Source organism: Manacus vitellinus, unplaced genomic scaffold (assembly GCF_001715985.3).
Source record: "Manacus vitellinus isolate BGI_N305 unplaced genomic scaffold, ASM171598v3 scaffold_5_pilon, whole genome shotgun sequence".
Taxonomy (NCBI): domain Eukaryota; kingdom Metazoa; phylum Chordata; class Aves; order Passeriformes; family Pipridae; genus Manacus; species Manacus vitellinus.
In genome coordinates, this window is record NW_021940682.1 from 21,886,862 (window position 1) to 21,906,776 (window position 19,915).

Consider the following 19,915-nt stretch of genomic DNA (forward strand, 5'->3'; position numbering starts at 1 on the left):
CAGCCCAAAGTTGCACGTTGCCGATAACAGCAGCAGAGACCACCAGATGCATCTGACATGTTCTAATACAGCTGAATCTAAACTGAAGACTGGCACACTCAAAAGCACACCACACACCTTTACTGAAGTCATCACATTTTGTCCTGTGAAGTGTTGACTTCTTGCCCTGTATGCCAGCACTGACAGATTTAAACGAGCACTGGGAGGCCAAGTTTCACATGAAGGGTAAGACAGGTCCAGTTTCAACACAAGAAATGGCAAATCAAGTTTGTAAAATATTTAATAGAGCAGTTTCCCAGCAGACTCCTGACCAGAATCATAACCAGACTTCTAAAAAGTATATATATTTTTAGATTTGAAAATTTGTCTTTATTTTTTACAAAATGGATTCCAGGAAGTTTAAAAGGCAATATCATAGAGGACTGGGGCGCAGAAATCAGGTGTAGTCATTCAAAGCATTCAAGTAGGAATATGGTCATATAAATATTTGAAAAGCATCTTTTATCATAAATGTTCAGAACAAAATGTATAACTCATTCCAAACTAAAAATTGAGCTTTATAGCATGTATTTCCCTGAACAGAAAAAATAAGTAACTTTCGAAATATTTCTAAAGGCCTGAAAGCTTTTTCCCATGGTTAGTTACAATTAGAAGACTTGCCTTAGATTAAATTCCTTCCTTTCCAAATATGGAAAGTATTAACATCAGTCCACTGTTAAAACAGACAATATGTTGCAAATTAATTCTGGTATAGTATGTTCCAACAAAGCCTAGAGTATAAAGGTGCTGAGGTGGCTTTGAGTTTAGTAGTCATCTCCTCTGCTGACGACCTCCTTGCAGGTGGGGCGCAGCAGGATGGTGTGCTCGAACTGCGCCGTGTAGGAGCCTTTGATGTCGCACAGGGGCGGGTACGGATCCACTATGCCCAGGTCACACAGGTTCTTCAGGGCCATCAGGTATTTACTCTCTCCCAGGCGATCCAGCCATCGGCGGCAGAAGGCAAGAGTACCAAAGTTTTCATTGATAACATTTAGCAAGTGTTTCGCTCTTGGAAGCCTTGAAGACAAAAACAACCCAAGAACACGTCTGAGAAGAAAGGTATCACAAGCAAGCATTCACTGCAGGAATGAAACACACCAATTAAGAAGAGGGTTAGACTGCAAGCTCTTTTCAGGCTGCTCAGGTTTGGGGTGTCTTTCTAATCAATCAAATTTTCTCTTCCCAGAAGAAAGTGCACTTCCCTCCTGCAAACAGATATCCTTCAAAATACATTGTGAACAGTATCTGCATCTAACTTTGCACACAAAACTAAACATAGGAACAGAAGTCATTCTCTTAAATAATAAAAGGACATTTCATTTTATCAAGAGAAACAGAAATTTTCCTGATCCAAAGTGGTTAATAATCTGAAGTTTTGCATAATTTTGGCATAAGCCTGGTGGTTTAAAATGCTGTGTTTTGAATTCTGAAATCAAAGACTTGGTAAGTTTTTTATTCATACTTCTTACAATATATAGGCAGAAAAATTACATACTTATAGATCCACCAAAAACTAAGCTTATTTCCAATCATAAGCAGTTCCTTTGCAATTCTTAGTCTTATTCTTCCCACCCCACCTCTTTCACATTCCTAGTTTGTGCTGTGGAAAAGCACGTATGCCTGCTATGTTTCTAAGCAGAGTAGCCTTTGCTTCAGAAAATATGCTGCACTCCTAGAAATGCCAGAATGCAATCCCAGTGACACTGAAAATTAATAGATATTTCATTTTGCAGCAATACGCTAAAACAAGAATTTAAAACTCACAGAACACCAAAAAAACACAGATGATGTGAATAGCCTGATATATTCTGGAACAGCAGTAAGATAGAAGATTGTGGCACACAACCACAGTACAAATGTTGATTAAAAAATGCCATATATTTAATATACAGATGAACATACAAGCATAACCTATATATTATTAATTATAAAAAATAATAATGGTAGGAAGATTGCTAAAAAATGATAAAATTTTGAAAACAACCTATTTTCTCCATTTCCAGATTCTTTAGAATAATCACATATTGTTCCAGATTTACAGTCAGAGCGTATTTTATAACAAGAACATTGCTAACACCTCTTATTAATTAGTGAAGAACATGCACTGTATCAAATTTGAACCTAAGGGAGTGACAGCTATAGCATAACACACCAGCAAAACCCAACAAAATCCAACCTTATTGGGACATGTCCAACATCAAAGTTCTTCATATAATGAGAACACTCCATATCATCATGTACAACGCCTTTTCCTGTGCTCCCAAAGGTCTCTATAGCATACACTTCACCTTCCTAAGGAGAGAGAAAAGGAACATGTTACAATATGAAAATAAGTGAACTGGACCATTCGGATACAACCATCTCAGTATTACAACTTCTGAATACAAGTAATTAAATGTGAATAGATTCAAGCACCAAATCAATGCTGAAAGAAATTCAACATGGAGATTTCACACAGTAAAGCTACAGACATCTCCAAATCATCAACTATTTATATTAGTACCATTTTATTTGTTTCAAGTCAGAAATATCAGCATGTTTCTACTCACAATTTCTCAAAGTCATTGCAGTTAAAACATTGTCAAGGCATACATCTAACACAGCTAAGAAACTACATCTGCTAACTGGAAATACTTCTCCTTTGCTATTCAGATAGAAGTCCTAGCAAATGTACAGTTTAGACATAGCAAACAGATGTTGATTACAGAGACTTACTGCACTAATGAACTGTCGGCCCAATTTCTGCAATTTTCTGGTAAACAGCTGCTAGTATATACCCTTAACCTGCTCATTTCCACTCCACGAGATGAGTTTCTTCAAGAAATGAAGGTGATACATATCTGCAAGGGCATTATCAAAATTCTAGCCAAGAATAACTGAAATGCCATTACACAAACTCATTTCTGCCAAGTGCATTCACGCATCCTTAATGGCAGGACTGTGAAAGGAACTTACCAAGACTTAACACTGACAGACACCTTGAGCTGGGTTTTTCAGTTTATTTAGCTACTTTGAAAGTCACAACCCCAAAATAAGAAGCCATAAGTAAAGCAGTAACACAGGCTTCAAATTCAAGATGAACTCTTGAAGATGCCCCTGAACTGATTCATTATAAAAACACAAACCCACAAAAGCCCACACACAATGCCACCACAAAGCTCACTTTACACCCACTTTTCCCAAATAAGGATCATCAGAGGCTGTATTTCTCTCAGTCACGAAAAACTCACTGGACTGCAGTCTGATGCTATAATTAGTGCAGTACAGTAAGAGCTTGGCTATGCTCCACATTCTTCCTCGGCAAAACTCACTGTGTTTAATGATGTAGGATTGTGTCCTAAGTAACCTACAGAAGCTGAAGAAATTAAAAACATGTCTTCTCCCCAGTGTCTCAATATTCAATTAAAACAATCTCAAAGCTCTGAAATCTTTAAGTAGTATTTGCTTAAAGAACACTTACGTTTCATACTAGTAATATACTGATAATGGACAATAACAAAACCAAGTACTATTCACTAAGCCTAACCAAGAACACACAAACTTTTCTATCATCCTTTTCCAATACTCTTAATCCCTTTGCACAGTCCTATAGATAAGATGATAGTTAAAACCTTGTCTTTTTGCTCCCATCATAGATCAACAACTATGACTAAAGCTTGGGTGATGAGAGTAAGCCTGCCTCAAAAAACAATCCTGTGCAGACCACACCTGTGCCTATTCAGCTCTTACAAGTCTTACTTACCCTCATAGGCTTACTGGTGCCCATCAGTGATCAGGCTTTGAGTGAAATTAAAAGCTTCTTATCTCATTACCAATCTCTTAAATAAGCCTTCTTATCTTGTTAGAACACAAGCTTAAATCAAAATGGTGGATAAATCTCAGGTTCCATATTTGAATACTGCCTTTACAATTGATAGTTTGTCACATCATGTACAGTAATTTTTTCCCCTGCTCCAAAACGCTATTAAAAGCAACATCTTTGATCTAGCCTCTCCCATTAACTAGAAATACACTTAATTATTTTCTATCTGCAAAGAAAAACAGCATTGGAGGCTTTTCAAGAAAAATACTATATCTAACAGTAGTCACAAAAAAATCATCCAAAGCTACACTACAGACATATTTATCAAGAATTACCCAAGCAAGAGAAGACTGAATTACAGAGAGAACAAACAAGTGTGAATGACTTGCAAGTCCAAACACCTTTCAGGAAAGTTTCCTGAACTCCAGTTCACCTCAAAATATGAATTCCTGTCCTTTTCCATGCTCCTGAGTGCAACATTCCAACACTGCATTTAAATAATGAATACACGTTGAGAAACAAATATGTAAGAGTTTCTGCAAGTATCACTAAGGCCATTCAGATTTCAAGGGTGGTGGGGGTTTTTGTTTTGTTTCCTTGTTTGGTGGTTTGTTTTTTAAATAGCAGGGTTCCAAGGCTTCAATTTCAGAAAATGTTAGATACCTGAACAGTCCAGGGCTAAACAGAGGAGCCACTGAGATGAAACATTACTCCTGTACAGGAACACTACCAAGTGCAGCAGTTTTTCTGCTGCCGTGATCATCCGCCAGGATCACAAATACAACACATTTAAAGTGCACAGCAAATACTCTTGCAGTGACAGCTGGGGAAACTTAAAGGTTTAAGAACTTAATTTACCTCCATTCTTGTGGCTTCTCCTCCTTTCACAATGGGCACCGTTTTTCCAGCGTGTATCCTATACGGTCCGATCGAGTGTCCGTTCAAATTGCGAATTGGTTTCACTTTTGAAGAAAACATTAATGTTACAGGCAATTTCTTAACAAATGTTAAGCCCTTTAAGGCAATTTTGTATGTTAGCCCATATTGAAAGTTCAATAGTGACTCATCATGCTGCAGAGGAACTAAACACAAAACTGTCCACACATCTTGTACAGTCACCAGCCAAGACAGAAGTTGGGTTTGTATGATATAGCAAAACTTCATTAGTAAAGACTAGCAACTCCAACAGCAACAAAAGCTTATTAAAAAAGCCAAACAACAGGTATCAAATTAACTGTACAGTTCGAAACAGTTGTTTAGCCTTCATCTTATCTGTTAAAGATACAGTACTTGGAAGGATAAGCCAAGAACATTACTCCAGAGGGATGGCAAGCCAGCCAAAACCACATATTTATGCAAGACGCATACCATCCTTCTAGTACAGAGGTCTTTTCAGTATCATATAAATAAATCAATATTTGTACAAATATATATACATACACACACTTTAAAAACAACTATCCTTATATACAGAAAAGAACTTGCCTTGGTATGTTTTGCCATCAATTTCAACCTCATAAGACTCCATAACTTCTTGTATGGCCTCCCCCACATCGCAGAGACGTACATCTATTCCAGCACACTGAAAATAAAGTGCAAATATAAATGGAAAATAACCTCAAAGGTTACTGTAAAAGACTTCGTAAATGACTTACATAATGATCATACCTTTATTCCAGTATTTGTGGCATCCTTTACAGCTTGTAATAGTCTGTCATATTTTGGGTTAAATGTGACTGTAAAAGCACAGTCAATAATACGACCTGAAATCAGCAAAAGTTAATTAGCTTCACAGTCTTTGCAATGAAGAACATTCTCAAAGTTTTAATTTATAAATGAAAACTAACCACTAATGTGTGTCCCAAAATCTATTTTGCAAATATCATTGTATTGCAGGACTGTTGGATCTCCAGCATTGGGAGTGTAGTGGGCAGCACAATTATTCAGAGAACACCCAGTAGGAAATGCAAGACCTGCATTTAAACCATTCTCCTTTATCAGCTTACGTGAGCAGTCTTCTAGCTTTTCACTAAAAGGCAGAGGAGAGGGAGAAGAAAAAAAAGAACAGAACAGTTTCATTAGTATTTCTTATGATGACTTCAAATAAATCAACACAAGAACAAAAACTCAGAAAAATATTTAAACAATAATTAAACAAATGCTTTAATGTGAAATCTTAAAACTATTTGTATGCTAAGTAGACAGACACTCTAGGCTGCAAAACCTAAGTACAACATAACATCCTCAGTTCTTTGTTTCTTCTATCCTTTCTTAGTACTTCTGAGTACTTCTCTGGTGTTTTTACTCTAAATTTAAAATATTCATCCTTTACAAGCTACATTTTACCCATTCTTCCTGAGCAGCAGAGATTAAACAACTAAAGTTTAGTAAAATTAAATGCATTCTTTACAATTTCCGGACTTAAAAGGAGAGAAAAAAAAAAAAAGAGAAAAGGCTTCTCATTTACTAAAAAAAGTTTAATTAAAAAAAGGACCCTTTTCTTACTTAATTTGAGCAATAACTGTGATAAAATAAAACCTCATGAGATTAGCATTTGTTCTTGGGTTTTGTCTACTCTCAAGCTGCTAGCTACTGCAAAGCTACAGATATGTGTCCACCACCAGGGCATTCTCCTGCAGTGTCAGTGAGGGATGCAAACTGCAGCTCACAGCAGTGCACCATACTCTGATTCTATTTAAGAAAGCCATTCACTCAGAGCTATATGGAAAAAGAAGAGAGTGTATTTTACTCAGCAAGGCCCCACAGCCTTTAGGAAGAATAGTCATGTTTTGAGAAAATTATTGATTTTAACAGTCAAACTGTAAAATTCAGTATGACAGATTCGTTTCACCCAGACTAGTGATTGTTACAGCAGCTGCCTTTCTTTTAGTTTTCCTGATGGTATATTATTTCTTTCTGTTATCCTTGCACAGTTACCTTGGGGATCAGCTCTGATTAGCTTTCTTACTATCCTACTCTTGTCATCACAGTCCTCAGTCACACCAGGCTGAAAGCACCTGATTTTGGAAGCTAAACTGTTCTGGATCAGTGCAGTACTTGGACAGTAGACATTCACTCTAGATAAACTGAAGGACAGAAAAAGTAATAGTTGGAAGAGTCACAAAAATCAGTCCAGGCTAATTATTTCTTTAAATCAAACTTAATCAAAGTCATGTTCATCTTAATCCATTTGCTCAGCTATTTCTTATTAACTGAGAACAATAACCCCCCCCACACTGTGTTTCCACCAGAAACATCAGCTAATGAAGACTAAACATGGTGAAAACCTCCCTGCCCTGAAGTGAACACACAGCCGTGCTGTTTGTATGCCTGTTTGCCTGCTCCCAGCCGCAGACTGCACCTGCACTGTCCACACGGCATGGCACTGACGATTCCGGCAAACGCCAGGACGTGCTACTGCTGCTGCTGCTGCTCTCAGCACCACTGCAGAACTGATGTGTGAGGGCAGCCAAGGCACTCCAATTTAAGTGAAGCATATAGTCAAAAGAAGTGAACATAATGGAAAGCTTAGTTTAAAATTCAGTATGATCCCAGGCCCTGTGTAAAACTGCAAAAGCTAAAAATAAAAGAGGAAACTTCGAGGAAATAATTGGCAATACTGGCTGTGTACTTCAAACAGAAATCTTTCCAACACTCATGACGCAGTGAATTAAGCACACAAGACTGAGACTAAATCTCTTGCCCTCTGGAGAATGAAGAAAAATCTACAGCAGAGGTGTTTGGGAAGATGTGTGTCCTCACCAGATTTCTATCATGGTCATTCCAGGTTTTATCCAGCTCATAACGTATTTCCTCACTTGTCTGTGTGCCTCTGCAGCCTCCCTAAAGTCATTCCAGATTTCCTCACTGGCTTGGTCTAGTGCTTTCTTTTCTTCACTAGTTGTTCTCCAAGCAGCAGTTCGCCTTGAAAATAAAAAAAGTGTTTCAAACCAGTTAATCACAGCAGTCATTACAACTTCTGTCTAAAGCCTGCAAAGTGTTTATTAGTCAGGTCTACATTCCCCTGGGCAACAGAAAAGATACTGATTTACACAATTTTCAGAAAAAAGGAAGTCTATTTAAAAAAAATAAATCTGTTGGCACCACAGACTGGCACCTGAGAAGGGCAGTAACACCCTACCAAAAGCCCAGATAAGCAGTCTGCCTAAAGTATGCATAACATCTTCAAAAAGACAAAACAGGCATATAAAATTCACATGAATGCCTGCAACTCTACCTTGAGCTTAGCAGGGAAAACTGCAACAGACTCTGCTCATGCAAAAAGTTAATTTTTTTCACAATCCTACTCAGACAGTACTCTTCCTGTGCAGAGAAGAATCTCAGCACTGTACTGTGGCCGCTTGGCCCAGAAACTGCTAGAGAGACAATAAACTCCTTCCAAATTTAAGAGTTTGCAGTTCCAGTATTACTTTCTCTCATCCTCAGAATATTTAGGTAATAACACCTTACACAGTGCATGGTAACTATGAATTATGCCAGGATGTTATTTCTAAATTGGTTGGATGATGAATTAACATTTGTTCCAGAAGAGCACCACTCATTCTGGCTCTCTGGTAGGTTCATAGAACAAATACAAGAATATTTTTTAATACAGGACTAAATATAAGATTAACTTTGAATATATTTTCCACTATGCAAAAGACCCATACAACTAAGGTTTCATGAAAGCAAACAAATAAAAAAGCAATTTGAGCACTCCAGCAGCTGTCAGAATTTAACTAAAAGACTTCTGACTACAAAGTAGGGATACTCTTCAAATGGTGAAGCTGCAGCCTTGTAATGATGCAAAACACTCCAGTGATAACTCAGAGAATTCTGTACATGTTATGCAGGAAAAAAATTACTAAAACCAATAAATAGCTACACATGCTGGTAGGTGGGTCTTAAAAGAAAACAGGTGATGGACAAGGTGGACCAAAGATGCTGAAATATGCCAAAGTCTCCAAATTTAGAAATTAACTTTTACCTTTATGCAAATAAATTGGTTCTAAGCAAACAATTGAATATGCAGATGGTAAAGGACTAGTTTTTGAAATCCAAAGGTGTAGCTTCTTACCTGTTTCATAGACATGTAACTTAGCTCCACTCTAAGAATCTCCTTTACAGCCAAAAACCAGGCAGGAGTGAGCCAAGAGACTATGCCCTGCAACTTTGCTGCACTTTGAACTAAGTATATATGCATAAATACATAAGTATATATATTTAAGTATAAATAAATAAGTATATATGTTTATACTAAGTATTTAAGCAGAGTTGAAAAGATAAAGAAGGACAACAGGCTATTCCACAAAATATTCCTCAGAATGACCAGATGATCTGAATTATTTTGAGACATTTTGCTTGTTTCCCTTGAACTTTCTACTCCTTTTCAGATAAGTAACGACAGCGCAAAGGAGAAATCCCACTTTTACCTTTCAGAGCAGTTTTCTTGCTCCAGCAGCAAGCATCACAAATCCTACTCTCTGAATTTACCCTTAACTCTGGCAAATTCTACCAAAAAATCCAAAGCAACAGGCTGCAACACCTGGGCCCCTCACTGCCACTTGAAAACTGGACTACTGCCAGCACAGTAGTCACAGTGAAAAGGTGCACTGCAGAAGAACAGTGGGAAGGGAGACTTGAGGGTCTTTTCAGACTGCTCTGGATTCCAATAGCGAACACCCTCCAGTAGCAAGAACTGCTGACAGAGCCTGGGCAGCTGCTCTGCCATCTGTCACAGACATGAATGCAAACTCCAGCTAACTGGCAGGAAGCCGTCCTCCCTCTGTCCTACTGTACTTCAGCAAACAGTCACTTCATCCAAGTCACTTGGCGGACAAGACAGCCTCTACATTTAAAAATACTGTATCAGAACCACAGCATTTTGCTGCCGAAGCTGCACTACTGCACCTGGGAGCTCAGGAAGGGAGGCAAGAAATCCTGCTTGGGCCTAAGCACTTCAGGACATGTGAAAAACCAACTGATCAAATGAAGGATTCACACCAAACATTAAGTCCTCTGACAGGTACATGAGCTAACAAGTTTTTGACAGTTTTCTAACATGCTGCCTACCACACGTCAGCTGAAGTTCTCCTCTTGCTCCAAGCCATTTGTTCCATCTTTTCACTCCAGTTCACAGCCCGCAGTTTTCACCAGCACAAATCTATACAGGATCATGCTGTAAACTAGATTCTAGTGATCAAAGAATTCCAGAAAATAAATTTCCCCAGCTTACCTTCACCCAGAAACCCAGTCAACATGCTGGAGGGAAGGGATGCCATCCAGAGGGACCTGGACAGACTTGAGAGGTGGCCTGTGTGAACCTCATGAAGTTCAACAAGGCCAAGTGCAAGATCCTGCACCTGGGTCAGGACAACTCCACCACTAATAAAGGCTGGATAGAGAATGGATTGAGAGTAGCTCTAAGGAAAAGGATTTGGGGGTGTTGGTGGACAAGAAGCCCCACAAGACCCAGCAATGTGCATTTACAGCCCAGAAAGCCAAATGATACTTTGGGCTGCATCAAAAGCAGTGTGGCCAGCAGGTCAAGGGAGGGAATTCTGCCCCTCTACTCCACTCTGGTGGGATCCCACCTGAGTGCTGCATCCAGCTCTGGGGTACCCAACAGAAGAAGGACATGGCCCTGTTGCAGCAAGTCCAGAGGAAGGCCATGAAGATGATCAGAGGACTGGAGCACCTCTCCTATGAAGACAGGCTGAGAGAGTTGGGGCTGTTCAGCCTGGAGAAGAGATGGCTCCAGGAAGACCTCATAGCACCTTCCAGTACCTAAAAGGTCTAAAAGAGAGCTAGAGAGGGACTTTTTCATGTATTGACAGGAAAATGGGTAATGGCTTTAAACTGAAGAGGGTCAGTTTAGAACAGTTGTTAGGAAGAAATTCTTTACTGTGAGGGTGGTGAAGCACTGGAACAGGTTGCCCAGATAAGTTGTGGAAGGTGTCCCTGCCCATGGCAGAGGCATTGGAACTACATGACCTTTGGGGTCCTTTCCAAACCAAACCATTCTATGATTCTATGATAGCAGCACAGAGGCAGAAACAAGCAGGCAGGATCAAGAATTCCTTAATCCCACTTTAACAAAAATTGGTGTATCATGAAATATTGTTTATCTGTTTTCTGCCCTCTCTGTTGTATCATTTCAAATTCAGGTGCCTTCAACAAAAAACCACAAGCTTCAAACAAAAGTAAATACCTGAGATATAAAAATCTTAAACCTGTTAGTCTGTTGTCTATTTAAGAACTGATCATGCGCTATTTTCTTTTGCTGAAATTTGAATCACACCCACTTCCAGTTCAACTTCTCACACAAAATACACAATTGTAGGTTGATGAGAGTAACTTTAGAAAGCATATGACATCAAGAGTTAAGAATAGAAGTGCAACTCTAAAAAAACCAAAGACAAAACCCTACTGACCTCAGCATGAATAAGAGAAGTAGCACAAAAACGCTTCACCAATATATAAAATGAAACTATTATTCAGAATAGGAAATATCCCAGCATTAAATGTCAGCTACTAATTTAAGTAGCTGCTTATATTAGGAAATACTAAAGTAGCATCATAAGATTTAAATATTTAAATTAGGAACAAAACTAAACATATATTTGCTTAAGCACATTATATAAAGAAACTATTTCAGGTTCCTCAGAAGAGTATATTCTTCTTCCATAACAGAACACTCCTGGTACAGAAAAGACACCCCACTTAAATCCTGTTCTGAAAGGCAGTTTGTTTTTATTGCATTTATCTTTTTTTTTTCCCTAATAAATAGTAGTGAAACCAGAGTAAATAATTTAATCTTTAGTATCAGAGATGTGAAAAATGCGTTATTTGTGAATAAACTATGAACATGTTTAAGGTGTTTATCATCTAATTTCCTGGTTTGCTTAAATCATAACCTTATGAGCATGGCATATACAGGAGAATATTTAACTCTTAAGTATTAAAGAATCACTCCTGGATCAGCCTGTCAGAAATATCCTGTGAGAGTCCTTTATTAGCCTGCAAAAGGTAGTAATTTATAAATAAATAGGAGCACCTTATGATCAAACTGAAGTAATTATACAGAAGAAAAGGCTTTCACAAAAGCAAATTTTATTCTCATAAAAATGAAACCATATTATATGTGAATATCTGAACACAATTTCTAAGATGTATTAGACTCAACTATGTAGCTTATGCTCTATGAGAAAAACGCATTGACTTTATATAAACAATAAATAAACATTTCAAAGTCATTTCATTCTGAAAAAAAAGTAATTGGAAAAAAACAGACAATGCTTTCAAAAATATAAGTATTTATCTACTCCTTCTCTTTGGTTTAAACTATTTTTTTTCAGAGTTTTGATTCAAAATTTCCTGGGAAGCTTCAAAGTTTTCAGTAATACTTGGTTCTTTTCATCTTTTCATGTAATTCAAGCTAATTCTATGCCACACATCCCCTGTCTCCCTCACATGACCTTCCACAACACTTCACATAGGAGGAAAAAAAAAAAAAACAGTCAAGGACAACACAGTCAAGGTGGTATGCCCTAGTTTTTAACAAAAGAAATAGTAGTCGCCTGTAAAAACATAAGGATGCAGATCTCTGTTCCAGCAAACCACCAGAAGCTGTTGCTTGTATAGTGAAATTGCACATTATTCCCACATCACTATGAATTACAAAAAAACAGCTGAGGTTATAATAACTATATATTTATACAAAGAAAGAGAAGCAAAGTACAGAATATACCACTTGGGTTTTTAAATTAAATAGAGAGATTGACATGTCTCTACCAAAAAATAAATAAAACCCAAAAAGTTGATGTCTCAATGGTCACAAAACTGCTGCACAATAGTGTCTCATCTCTTTAAATTTTAAAACTTCACTCACTTCTAATTCAGACAATGTTTTCCTTACAAGCTGCCTAGTGAAATCCTGCTGGTCCCCTGCTTGTATTCTTTGAGTTCTTGGATGATCCAGTTAAAAAAAAAAAAAAGGCAAAACCCAAAGCACATTACAACTAATTTTTTCCATTTAGTTGTACTTAAACAGCTTTTTCAGCACATCCAAATAACAGCATTTATTTTTTAAGCTTAAAACACTCACCCATCTTGTGTTGGTGGATATTCACATTCTTCTCCCTTCGGGAATACATTGCTGGGAAATAGATCACATATTGGAATAGAAGGTGGATCTGTTTGGACCTTAGCTGTTGAGTATAATTTGAGAAAGTTTTACACACGGTACACTGGAAATATACATTATCTTATTTCAAGCACAGAAGTTAAACAGCACAAGTTATTTAAGACTCCCTTACTAGAATTCAGGCTTCTACCAAAACTATCATATCACAGTGCCCTCATATGACTTTATTCAGCCAACACTCAAGGCCAAATGAATGCCCTCAGTGGCATGCAGGGATAGCAGAAAGAGGACAACTCAGCCAGACTTAGACTACAAACACAAACTGCACCCCAAACTTTGTTTCAGCTGTCAAGAACAGCACTTGCACACACTTAATACCAAATATTCATGCAGTCCATATTTTTGTGCTTGATACCTACGTCCTTTCTTCTTTTTCTTCTTCTTCTTCTTCTTCCCAGTTGCTCCATCTCCTTCACCCTCTCCATCTACAGGAAAAAAAGTGCTCAGGTGAACATAAAATAACCTTAAAGAACCAAAGTTGGCATGAGACACATAGAAACATCTGGACTATCTGGAAACACTTCTTTCACAGAATTTAATGGATTAAAATACAACATCCAAAAGCTGCCACCAAACCATTAGCATTTTCAGTCCCCACACGGACCTAAGAAAATAGTTTTTAAAGTTAACAAACATATCACCAAAGAGAGCAAAAAAATGTGGCTCAGGGAAAGTATTTTCACAAAGTCCTACTTCATATTCCTCTCTTCTCAATTCAGGCAAAAAGATGCCAAGGATTGTTGGAGGACACGAGAGAGGATGGTATTAGACACAACAGCTAAATAAAAAGCTAGAAACTACAGCTTCAAACTCATCTTCTGATGCTTCAGCTAAAGGAACTTACTGCATCTGGAAAGATACAAACCCCAAATGTGTAAAGATGACACCCTTAGAGCAGGATGAGTTTAATCTGGAGATAACAGGGAAGGTCACAAACAGCACTCAACAAAACCACTGCATGTGGGAGCTACAACAAGGGTGGTAAAACACCAGAACAGGTTTCTCCAAGAGGTGGTAAATGCCCCATCCCGTGAAACATTCAAGGTCAGGCTGGATGGGGCTTGGAGCAACCTGATCTAGATGAAGATGTCCCAGCTCACTGCAGGGGGTTGGACCAAATGACCTTTAAATGACCCTTCCAGCCCAAACCATTCTATGAATCTATACCAGTGGGAAGTTTCCAGAGAGCAGAGCATGTAAGCACCAAGAATCAGCCACATCATTTACAGTCACATTTGGGGGTTAACAACAACCCCATAAACTTCACATTTGGCTACTTCTCATGCCTAGTTACTTCATATCAATATCTAATATGACCTCATCTAATTAAACCCTCTGGACCTAAACACAGGTTCTTTTTAAAATGGACAAATACTAGTCAACTACATTTAGAACATTTTCATCTACAGTGAAAAGTAAAATAGAAAGAAGTTTTAGAATCAAATCAAAGCATCACCATTTTGAATGTGTTTATACAGAAACTTGTATTTAAAAACAAAACCAAAACAAAACACTTATCAGCTGCTCCAGTCACTAAATTACAAGCCTCTCATGAAGACCAATGTGATCTGCTTTTTTATGCCATGGTGAGTGCTGTAAGCCTGAAGCTGGGGCAAATTTCAGTAAATGTCACTCCTGCCCCTCCCGGCTCATTTTGGCATTAAGTATTAATTTAAGTTTTTGCAATAAATAGCAAATATAAATACTTTGTAGCTATAACATAGTCCAGCCTACCAAATTCTTCATCAATCATTATTTCATAGATAGCCAAAAATCTTTAATAGTGCATATAAATTTCTTTAAAATGTGGTAACTTTACCACATTTCTCTTGACCTTCAGCTGTGCTCAAACTATTCATAAAGCAGTTAATTAAATATGACTCCAGATCATTCACCAAGGGATTTTTTGGTTTTTTTTTTTTTTAATGCTAGGTGTAAACTGAAGGGAAAAAAACCCCCAGCATTTCTTAAATGTTGTTGCTGTTGCTATCTGCTTATTGTGGCTTTTTCATACATCACTGGATGTGAAACTGCCAACTGCAAGCCAAACCAACCCTGCCTGTGCTTTCATGTCCTTGAAGACTGCTGCAGACTAACTGTGATGCCAGAAACATAACTACTGCATCTGACCAATACCCTGTTTGTCTTCAGGTTATTTAGCTGCTAGTGAAAAAAATTTTCAGCAGAAAAGGAATTTAAGATCTTTGCAGAACTGAAGCCCAATCTTATTTCATTTTGGCACGGCCACTTAATAACTCAGAGCAGTATCACGCAAAAATGATATCAGCATGTTTTAACACGGCAAGGGAAATCCAAAAGAACACTTTCTAACCTCTCCTAGAGTTCAAAAGTTCTAAAGCCTCATTTTTGGGAGGCCACTCAGGCTTATCAAATGGAACAAAAAGAAAAAGAAAAAATGGAGTAGGTATTTTATTGATTTTAATCTAATGCAGCACCATGTCTTTAAGCAACAATCATGAAACTACACAATTAAAATAGCAAGTGATGAGAACCAGTACAGGTAAGAACATACAGTCGTCTTGAAAAACCTTATATCACCTTTTTATTTTTCTGCAAAAATATCGATTTTACTAAAAACACATAAAGTCTAATATGTAGAAAAAAAGGCAGATCATTAGTTCATAGCATCACTTTAATTTTTTTTTATTTTCTGATACTGTAATACCAATTGCCAATACTGTAAAAAGGATAACAGAGCACAGCACTTGATCTGCAAGTAACAATGTTATTTCTTCTGAGATGGAACTCTATTCTAATAATTTTCCAAGATCTCTTTTCATTGGATAAAGTTTTCACTATCCCTCTCAATACTTTTTACTCAACTTGTAATGATGGCAAAGCACATATTGCATTAATTATCTTTCAACTCCATAACCTGAAATATACCACAAAACAAATAAACCATCAGAATATATTTCTATGGAAAGTAACAGCATTAAACTGTAGTGTACACTGCAGACTGAAAACGTTCAAAGACAAATTTATTTGTTATTTAATACACCGTGGCACACTGATTTAATTTTTTAAAACTTCCATACTCAATTCATTAAAATTAATCTCCAGAATGATGAATTCCAGCAAGTCAACTAAGAAGATTGCTAAGCAGACTAAGAAACATTTCAGGATGCTGAGCCAACTTTATATGCTATTTTTTTACATGTATTTTTTAAAATTTCCATGTCTATTGAGAACCAACCCTCAAACCAAAGGAAACACAGCACCTTTATCTGATATTCCTACAGAAGAGACGCACCCAGTCTGGATTTCAGTATGGACACTTTTAAGGCTCTTGCTTAGAAAATCAGCTGCATATCACAAGCAACACACGAGGTGTATGTCTTATTTGTGTACTAATCCCTCCCCAATTCAATTTTAATGAGAAAATATAATTATAGATGAGCAGGTTTAAAGTCACAGGTAAAGACTCTAAAACTCCCTATTAATTAAAATGCTCCCTTACAATTTGCTCTCTGTTTTAAGCCACAAATAAGAGACATAATTTGGAACATAAATGCCTACTGCCCATGGTAATGCAAGTGAGAGTAATTTATAGCTTAACTTATCTCAAACTAAACATTTCCTTCAGTAATTAGGTCCTTGAAAACACAAAGCTTTAAAAAAGCTCGTATCCCTGTTATTTTTCTTTGTATGCATACGTGACAGCTGAAATGTTGACAAAAAAAGTTAAAAGTGTATATAGTTCCATCTCACCTGTCCCAAGGAAAAAATAAACAAACAAAATCAAAACCCAGAAAGATATCTGTAAAAGGGTTGTTAAAATGGGTGTTTTGGAAGAAGCTGAAACTCAAAATGTCAAGAGAAAACATAAGTTACACTTACCTTCATCATCATCATCTTTTTCTTTCTCCTCCAGTGCTTGCTTGTCCAATTGTTTTGCTACATCATCAAGAGCACCTTCTATTTCTTTATCTGTTTCTTGTCCTGTTTGTAAAATTAAAGTATGACTTACCGTAAAACATCAGCTCCACATTACTAACCAATAGCCCCCCAAACTTTACACAAATATTATGCTGTATTCATCCTACAGACACCAGAGCACATACTGCTTTTCTTCTTTCTCAGCACCCCTATGTGCAAGACTGTAGGGCCCTACAGTGACAGGCACTGTTACTGACACTTGCGTATAAAGGTAGATTACCCTGACACTTCTTATTACTTTTTTCTGCCAGGGTAACTAGTTCTCCTTGCCGTAGCAGCAGCCTGCTCCTGTAAGATAACATGGGCGTGAAGTAGATAATTATAAACGCACAGCACCATCATCACTCGCTGCTGGCCTGCTAAAACAAACCCAAACCGTAGCGCCTTTACACCATTTGCCCAGACTTGCTCCGGCTCTCTGCGAGGACTTGGGAGGGGTGCTCAGCCTCCATCACGCGGGATGACTTTTACACCAGCACTCTCACGCCTCGCTCCCCTCGGGGCATAGGAGGGGGTGAGGGAAGCGGTGGCTTCTCCTGCGCGCCCCGGAGAAGGCAGGACTCCCCAGCCCCGGTGGAGCGGCAGCAGCACCCTCCGGGCACGGTCAGCCCGCTCCGAGCGGCGGGGATCCCCCTCAGCCCGCACGGCCGCCACGGCCCGGGACAGTGTCCTCGGCGGACCCCGCACCCGCACGGCGGGACCCTTCGGCCCCCCCGCGGCCTCCCGGTGCCGCGCACGACGCCCGGTGTGCCGGGCCGCGGCCCCCACGCACCCCGCCAGCCCTCAGCGCAGCGTCCCGGCGCGGCGCGGCCCGGCCCCTACCCGCGGGGCCCGCTTTGCCCTTCTTCTTCTTCTTGCGCTTCTTTCTGGTGGCCATCCTCCGCCGAGCCCCGCCGGCCGCTCCCTGTCGCCGGGCTCGGGGGCAGCTCTCCGTTCATGGTGCCTCCGGCTCCTCCGCCCGCCCCACGCCCGCCAGTGCCGTCGGCCCGCCGCCTCGCGCGCACGGAGCGAGCCGGGCAGAGCGGCGGGCCGAGAGCGCGCTCGGTGGGTGCGCGCGGGGCACGCCGGGACGGTGGAGGACTCCGCGGGCAGCGCAGGCGGAGGAGAGGGGGGCGGCACCTCGGCCGCGCAGGCGCGGGGCGTGAGGGGGCGGGGCCATGGGCGGGCGTGCGGCGGAATGAAAAAATGGGAAAATATCTTACTGAAACAACCCTTTTCTCCAACAGGAACAGCTGCTGTTGGATGTTTATAGGATGTGCGATTGTTAAAGTGTCACAAGTGGAGGACACTGAACAAATTTAAGTCACACGAGAGAACTCGTGTACAGAAGGAAAACACTGCACTGAAAAAATTACTTGTTCCAAGGTACGTGGAGCAAATAAAGGGAAGATTCTAATACATGCTCAAGGACACTGCCTTGTCCCATTTCCACCACTACCTAGAAAAGCAAAGCCAAGTACCAGTATTGCCAGCATCCACTAATGGTTCATTAAATTAGCCCAGTTCTTAAAATTCGTTTGCTGAGTTTATACTTTGCCCAAGTTTTCTACTAGTATAACATGCTGGCTGAAAAATACTTTTTTTCCTCACTAGCACATTTCAACATGTATTTATAGTACATAATATAGTGTCATTACAATTTATAACATACAAAGGTTAAAAGTGAGCCTTATTTTCCATAGCTGTGTTTTAAAATGCTTCTGCAGGCAGGTCTCTGCTTATGAAAACTGGTAATACATTGTACCTCGCTGAGATACCAATTCTGCCCCCTTGACCCCACTGATGCCAGCTCCTGGCTTCCATCTCCCTGCTCCTTACCTGACACCCCTAGGCATTTCCTCACTCCTGACCTGATACAATTCTCAGTAAGGACAACACTCCAAAAGGCTAAGCTAATGCTCTGGTAATGATCAAACTCCATGCTGCTCTGGGCAGGTGTCACAGCAGCATGTTCTCCACTGCTTTTGCTTGGAAGAGCACTTGAACATGGAAACATCCAGCTGGGGCATTTTTGAGCAGGGATGAGTGCAAGGAAGGTGATTCCCCTGGCCACAAGGCATGTTCTGAGCAGTAAGACATGCCTTACCAGTTGGGAACTGCTGTGTAACCACCCCCTTTAAATCACATGGGTATATGCCACTGTTAATTAGTCTAACTGGACCACCTCCTGGAGGGCCCTATTGCTATGGTTAAAGCAGGATAAACCTTGAAGGATAGAGCAGGTGAGCTGTTTAGCTCTTGCTGCTGTTTTCCTGCTGTTCTGTTGCCCCTACTCCAGTCAGAATTGATGTTGTCTCTGAGCCATGGAGGAATAGCTCTTTACCATACTGAGAACGGATGACATAAAAGCATGTGTACTAATGTTGCGCACAAAACACTCTTGGTTTATTGCTTTTCATTCTAGTTTATGAATTAGAAGAGGAATCTACAGAGCTGGGGTTTTGTTTGGTTTTTTGTTTGTCTTTGGCTTGGGGTTTTGGGGTTTTTTTGGGTGGTTGGTGGCAGGGGAAGGGGGAACACGAGTGGTAAAATTTCTTGAATTCTCCATTTTGAGTCATCTTATACCTTCCTGTTGTACATATACTGTAGCTGGGCATTGTAATGGTCCCAAGATATCCAAGAGCAGTAGTTTTGTGTTTTATTTTAATCCATTAGTCTCTCATACAGCAGACTGTTCTTACCCCTCGCTATATCCCCTTTAGTGTCCTTGACAGTGTGAAAAAGAGAGCTACTAGCTTGTGCTCCTGTTCCATTTGCTCTGGTGTGTGCCAAAACAGACAGGTTGCCAGACCATGGATTTTGTTGACTCTAGAACGGAAGTGACAGATAAAGGAGTCCATAAAGTCTAAAGAAGCCCAGGGAATACAGAAGGAGAGATGCTGACCAGAGATAGATAAGTAAGAATAAAT

The 19,915-nt window shown here is 39.5% G+C and overlaps 1 protein-coding gene across 1 annotated transcript; it reads right to left on the reverse strand.

Moving 5' to 3' along the window:
- Positions 1–262: 262 nt before the first annotated feature.
- METAP2 (methionyl aminopeptidase 2) lies at positions 263–18,019 on the reverse strand. Its single transcript, XM_018080597.2, has 11 exons — positions 17,829–18,019; positions 16,908–17,009; positions 13,406–13,471; positions 12,948–13,050; positions 7,604–7,765; positions 5,689–5,870; positions 5,510–5,604; positions 5,327–5,423; positions 4,700–4,803; positions 2,216–2,331; positions 263–1,056 (listed from the first exon to the last, which is right to left on the reverse strand). The coding sequence occupies exons 1-11, from the start codon at positions 17,881–17,883 to the stop codon at positions 804–806; spliced, it is 1,335 nt and encodes a 444-aa protein (XP_017936086.2). The 5' UTR covers positions 17,884–18,019; the 3' UTR covers positions 263–803.
- Between the last annotated feature and the right edge of the window lie 1,896 nt (positions 18,020–19,915).

Coding starts and splice junctions, on each gene's coding strand:
- METAP2 (XM_018080597.2), bottom strand. CDS start 17,883: ATGGCCACCAGAAAGAAGCGCAAGAAGAAGAAGAAGGGCAAAGCGGGC. Junction 17,010..17,828: donor GGGCAAAGCGGGCCCCGCGG/GTAGGGGCCGGG, acceptor TTTTACAAACAG/GACAAGAAACAGATAAAGAA. Junction 5,871..7,603: donor ATGACCATGATAGAAATCTG/GTGAGGACACAC, acceptor TCTGCCTTTTAG/TGAAAAGCTAGAAGACTGCT.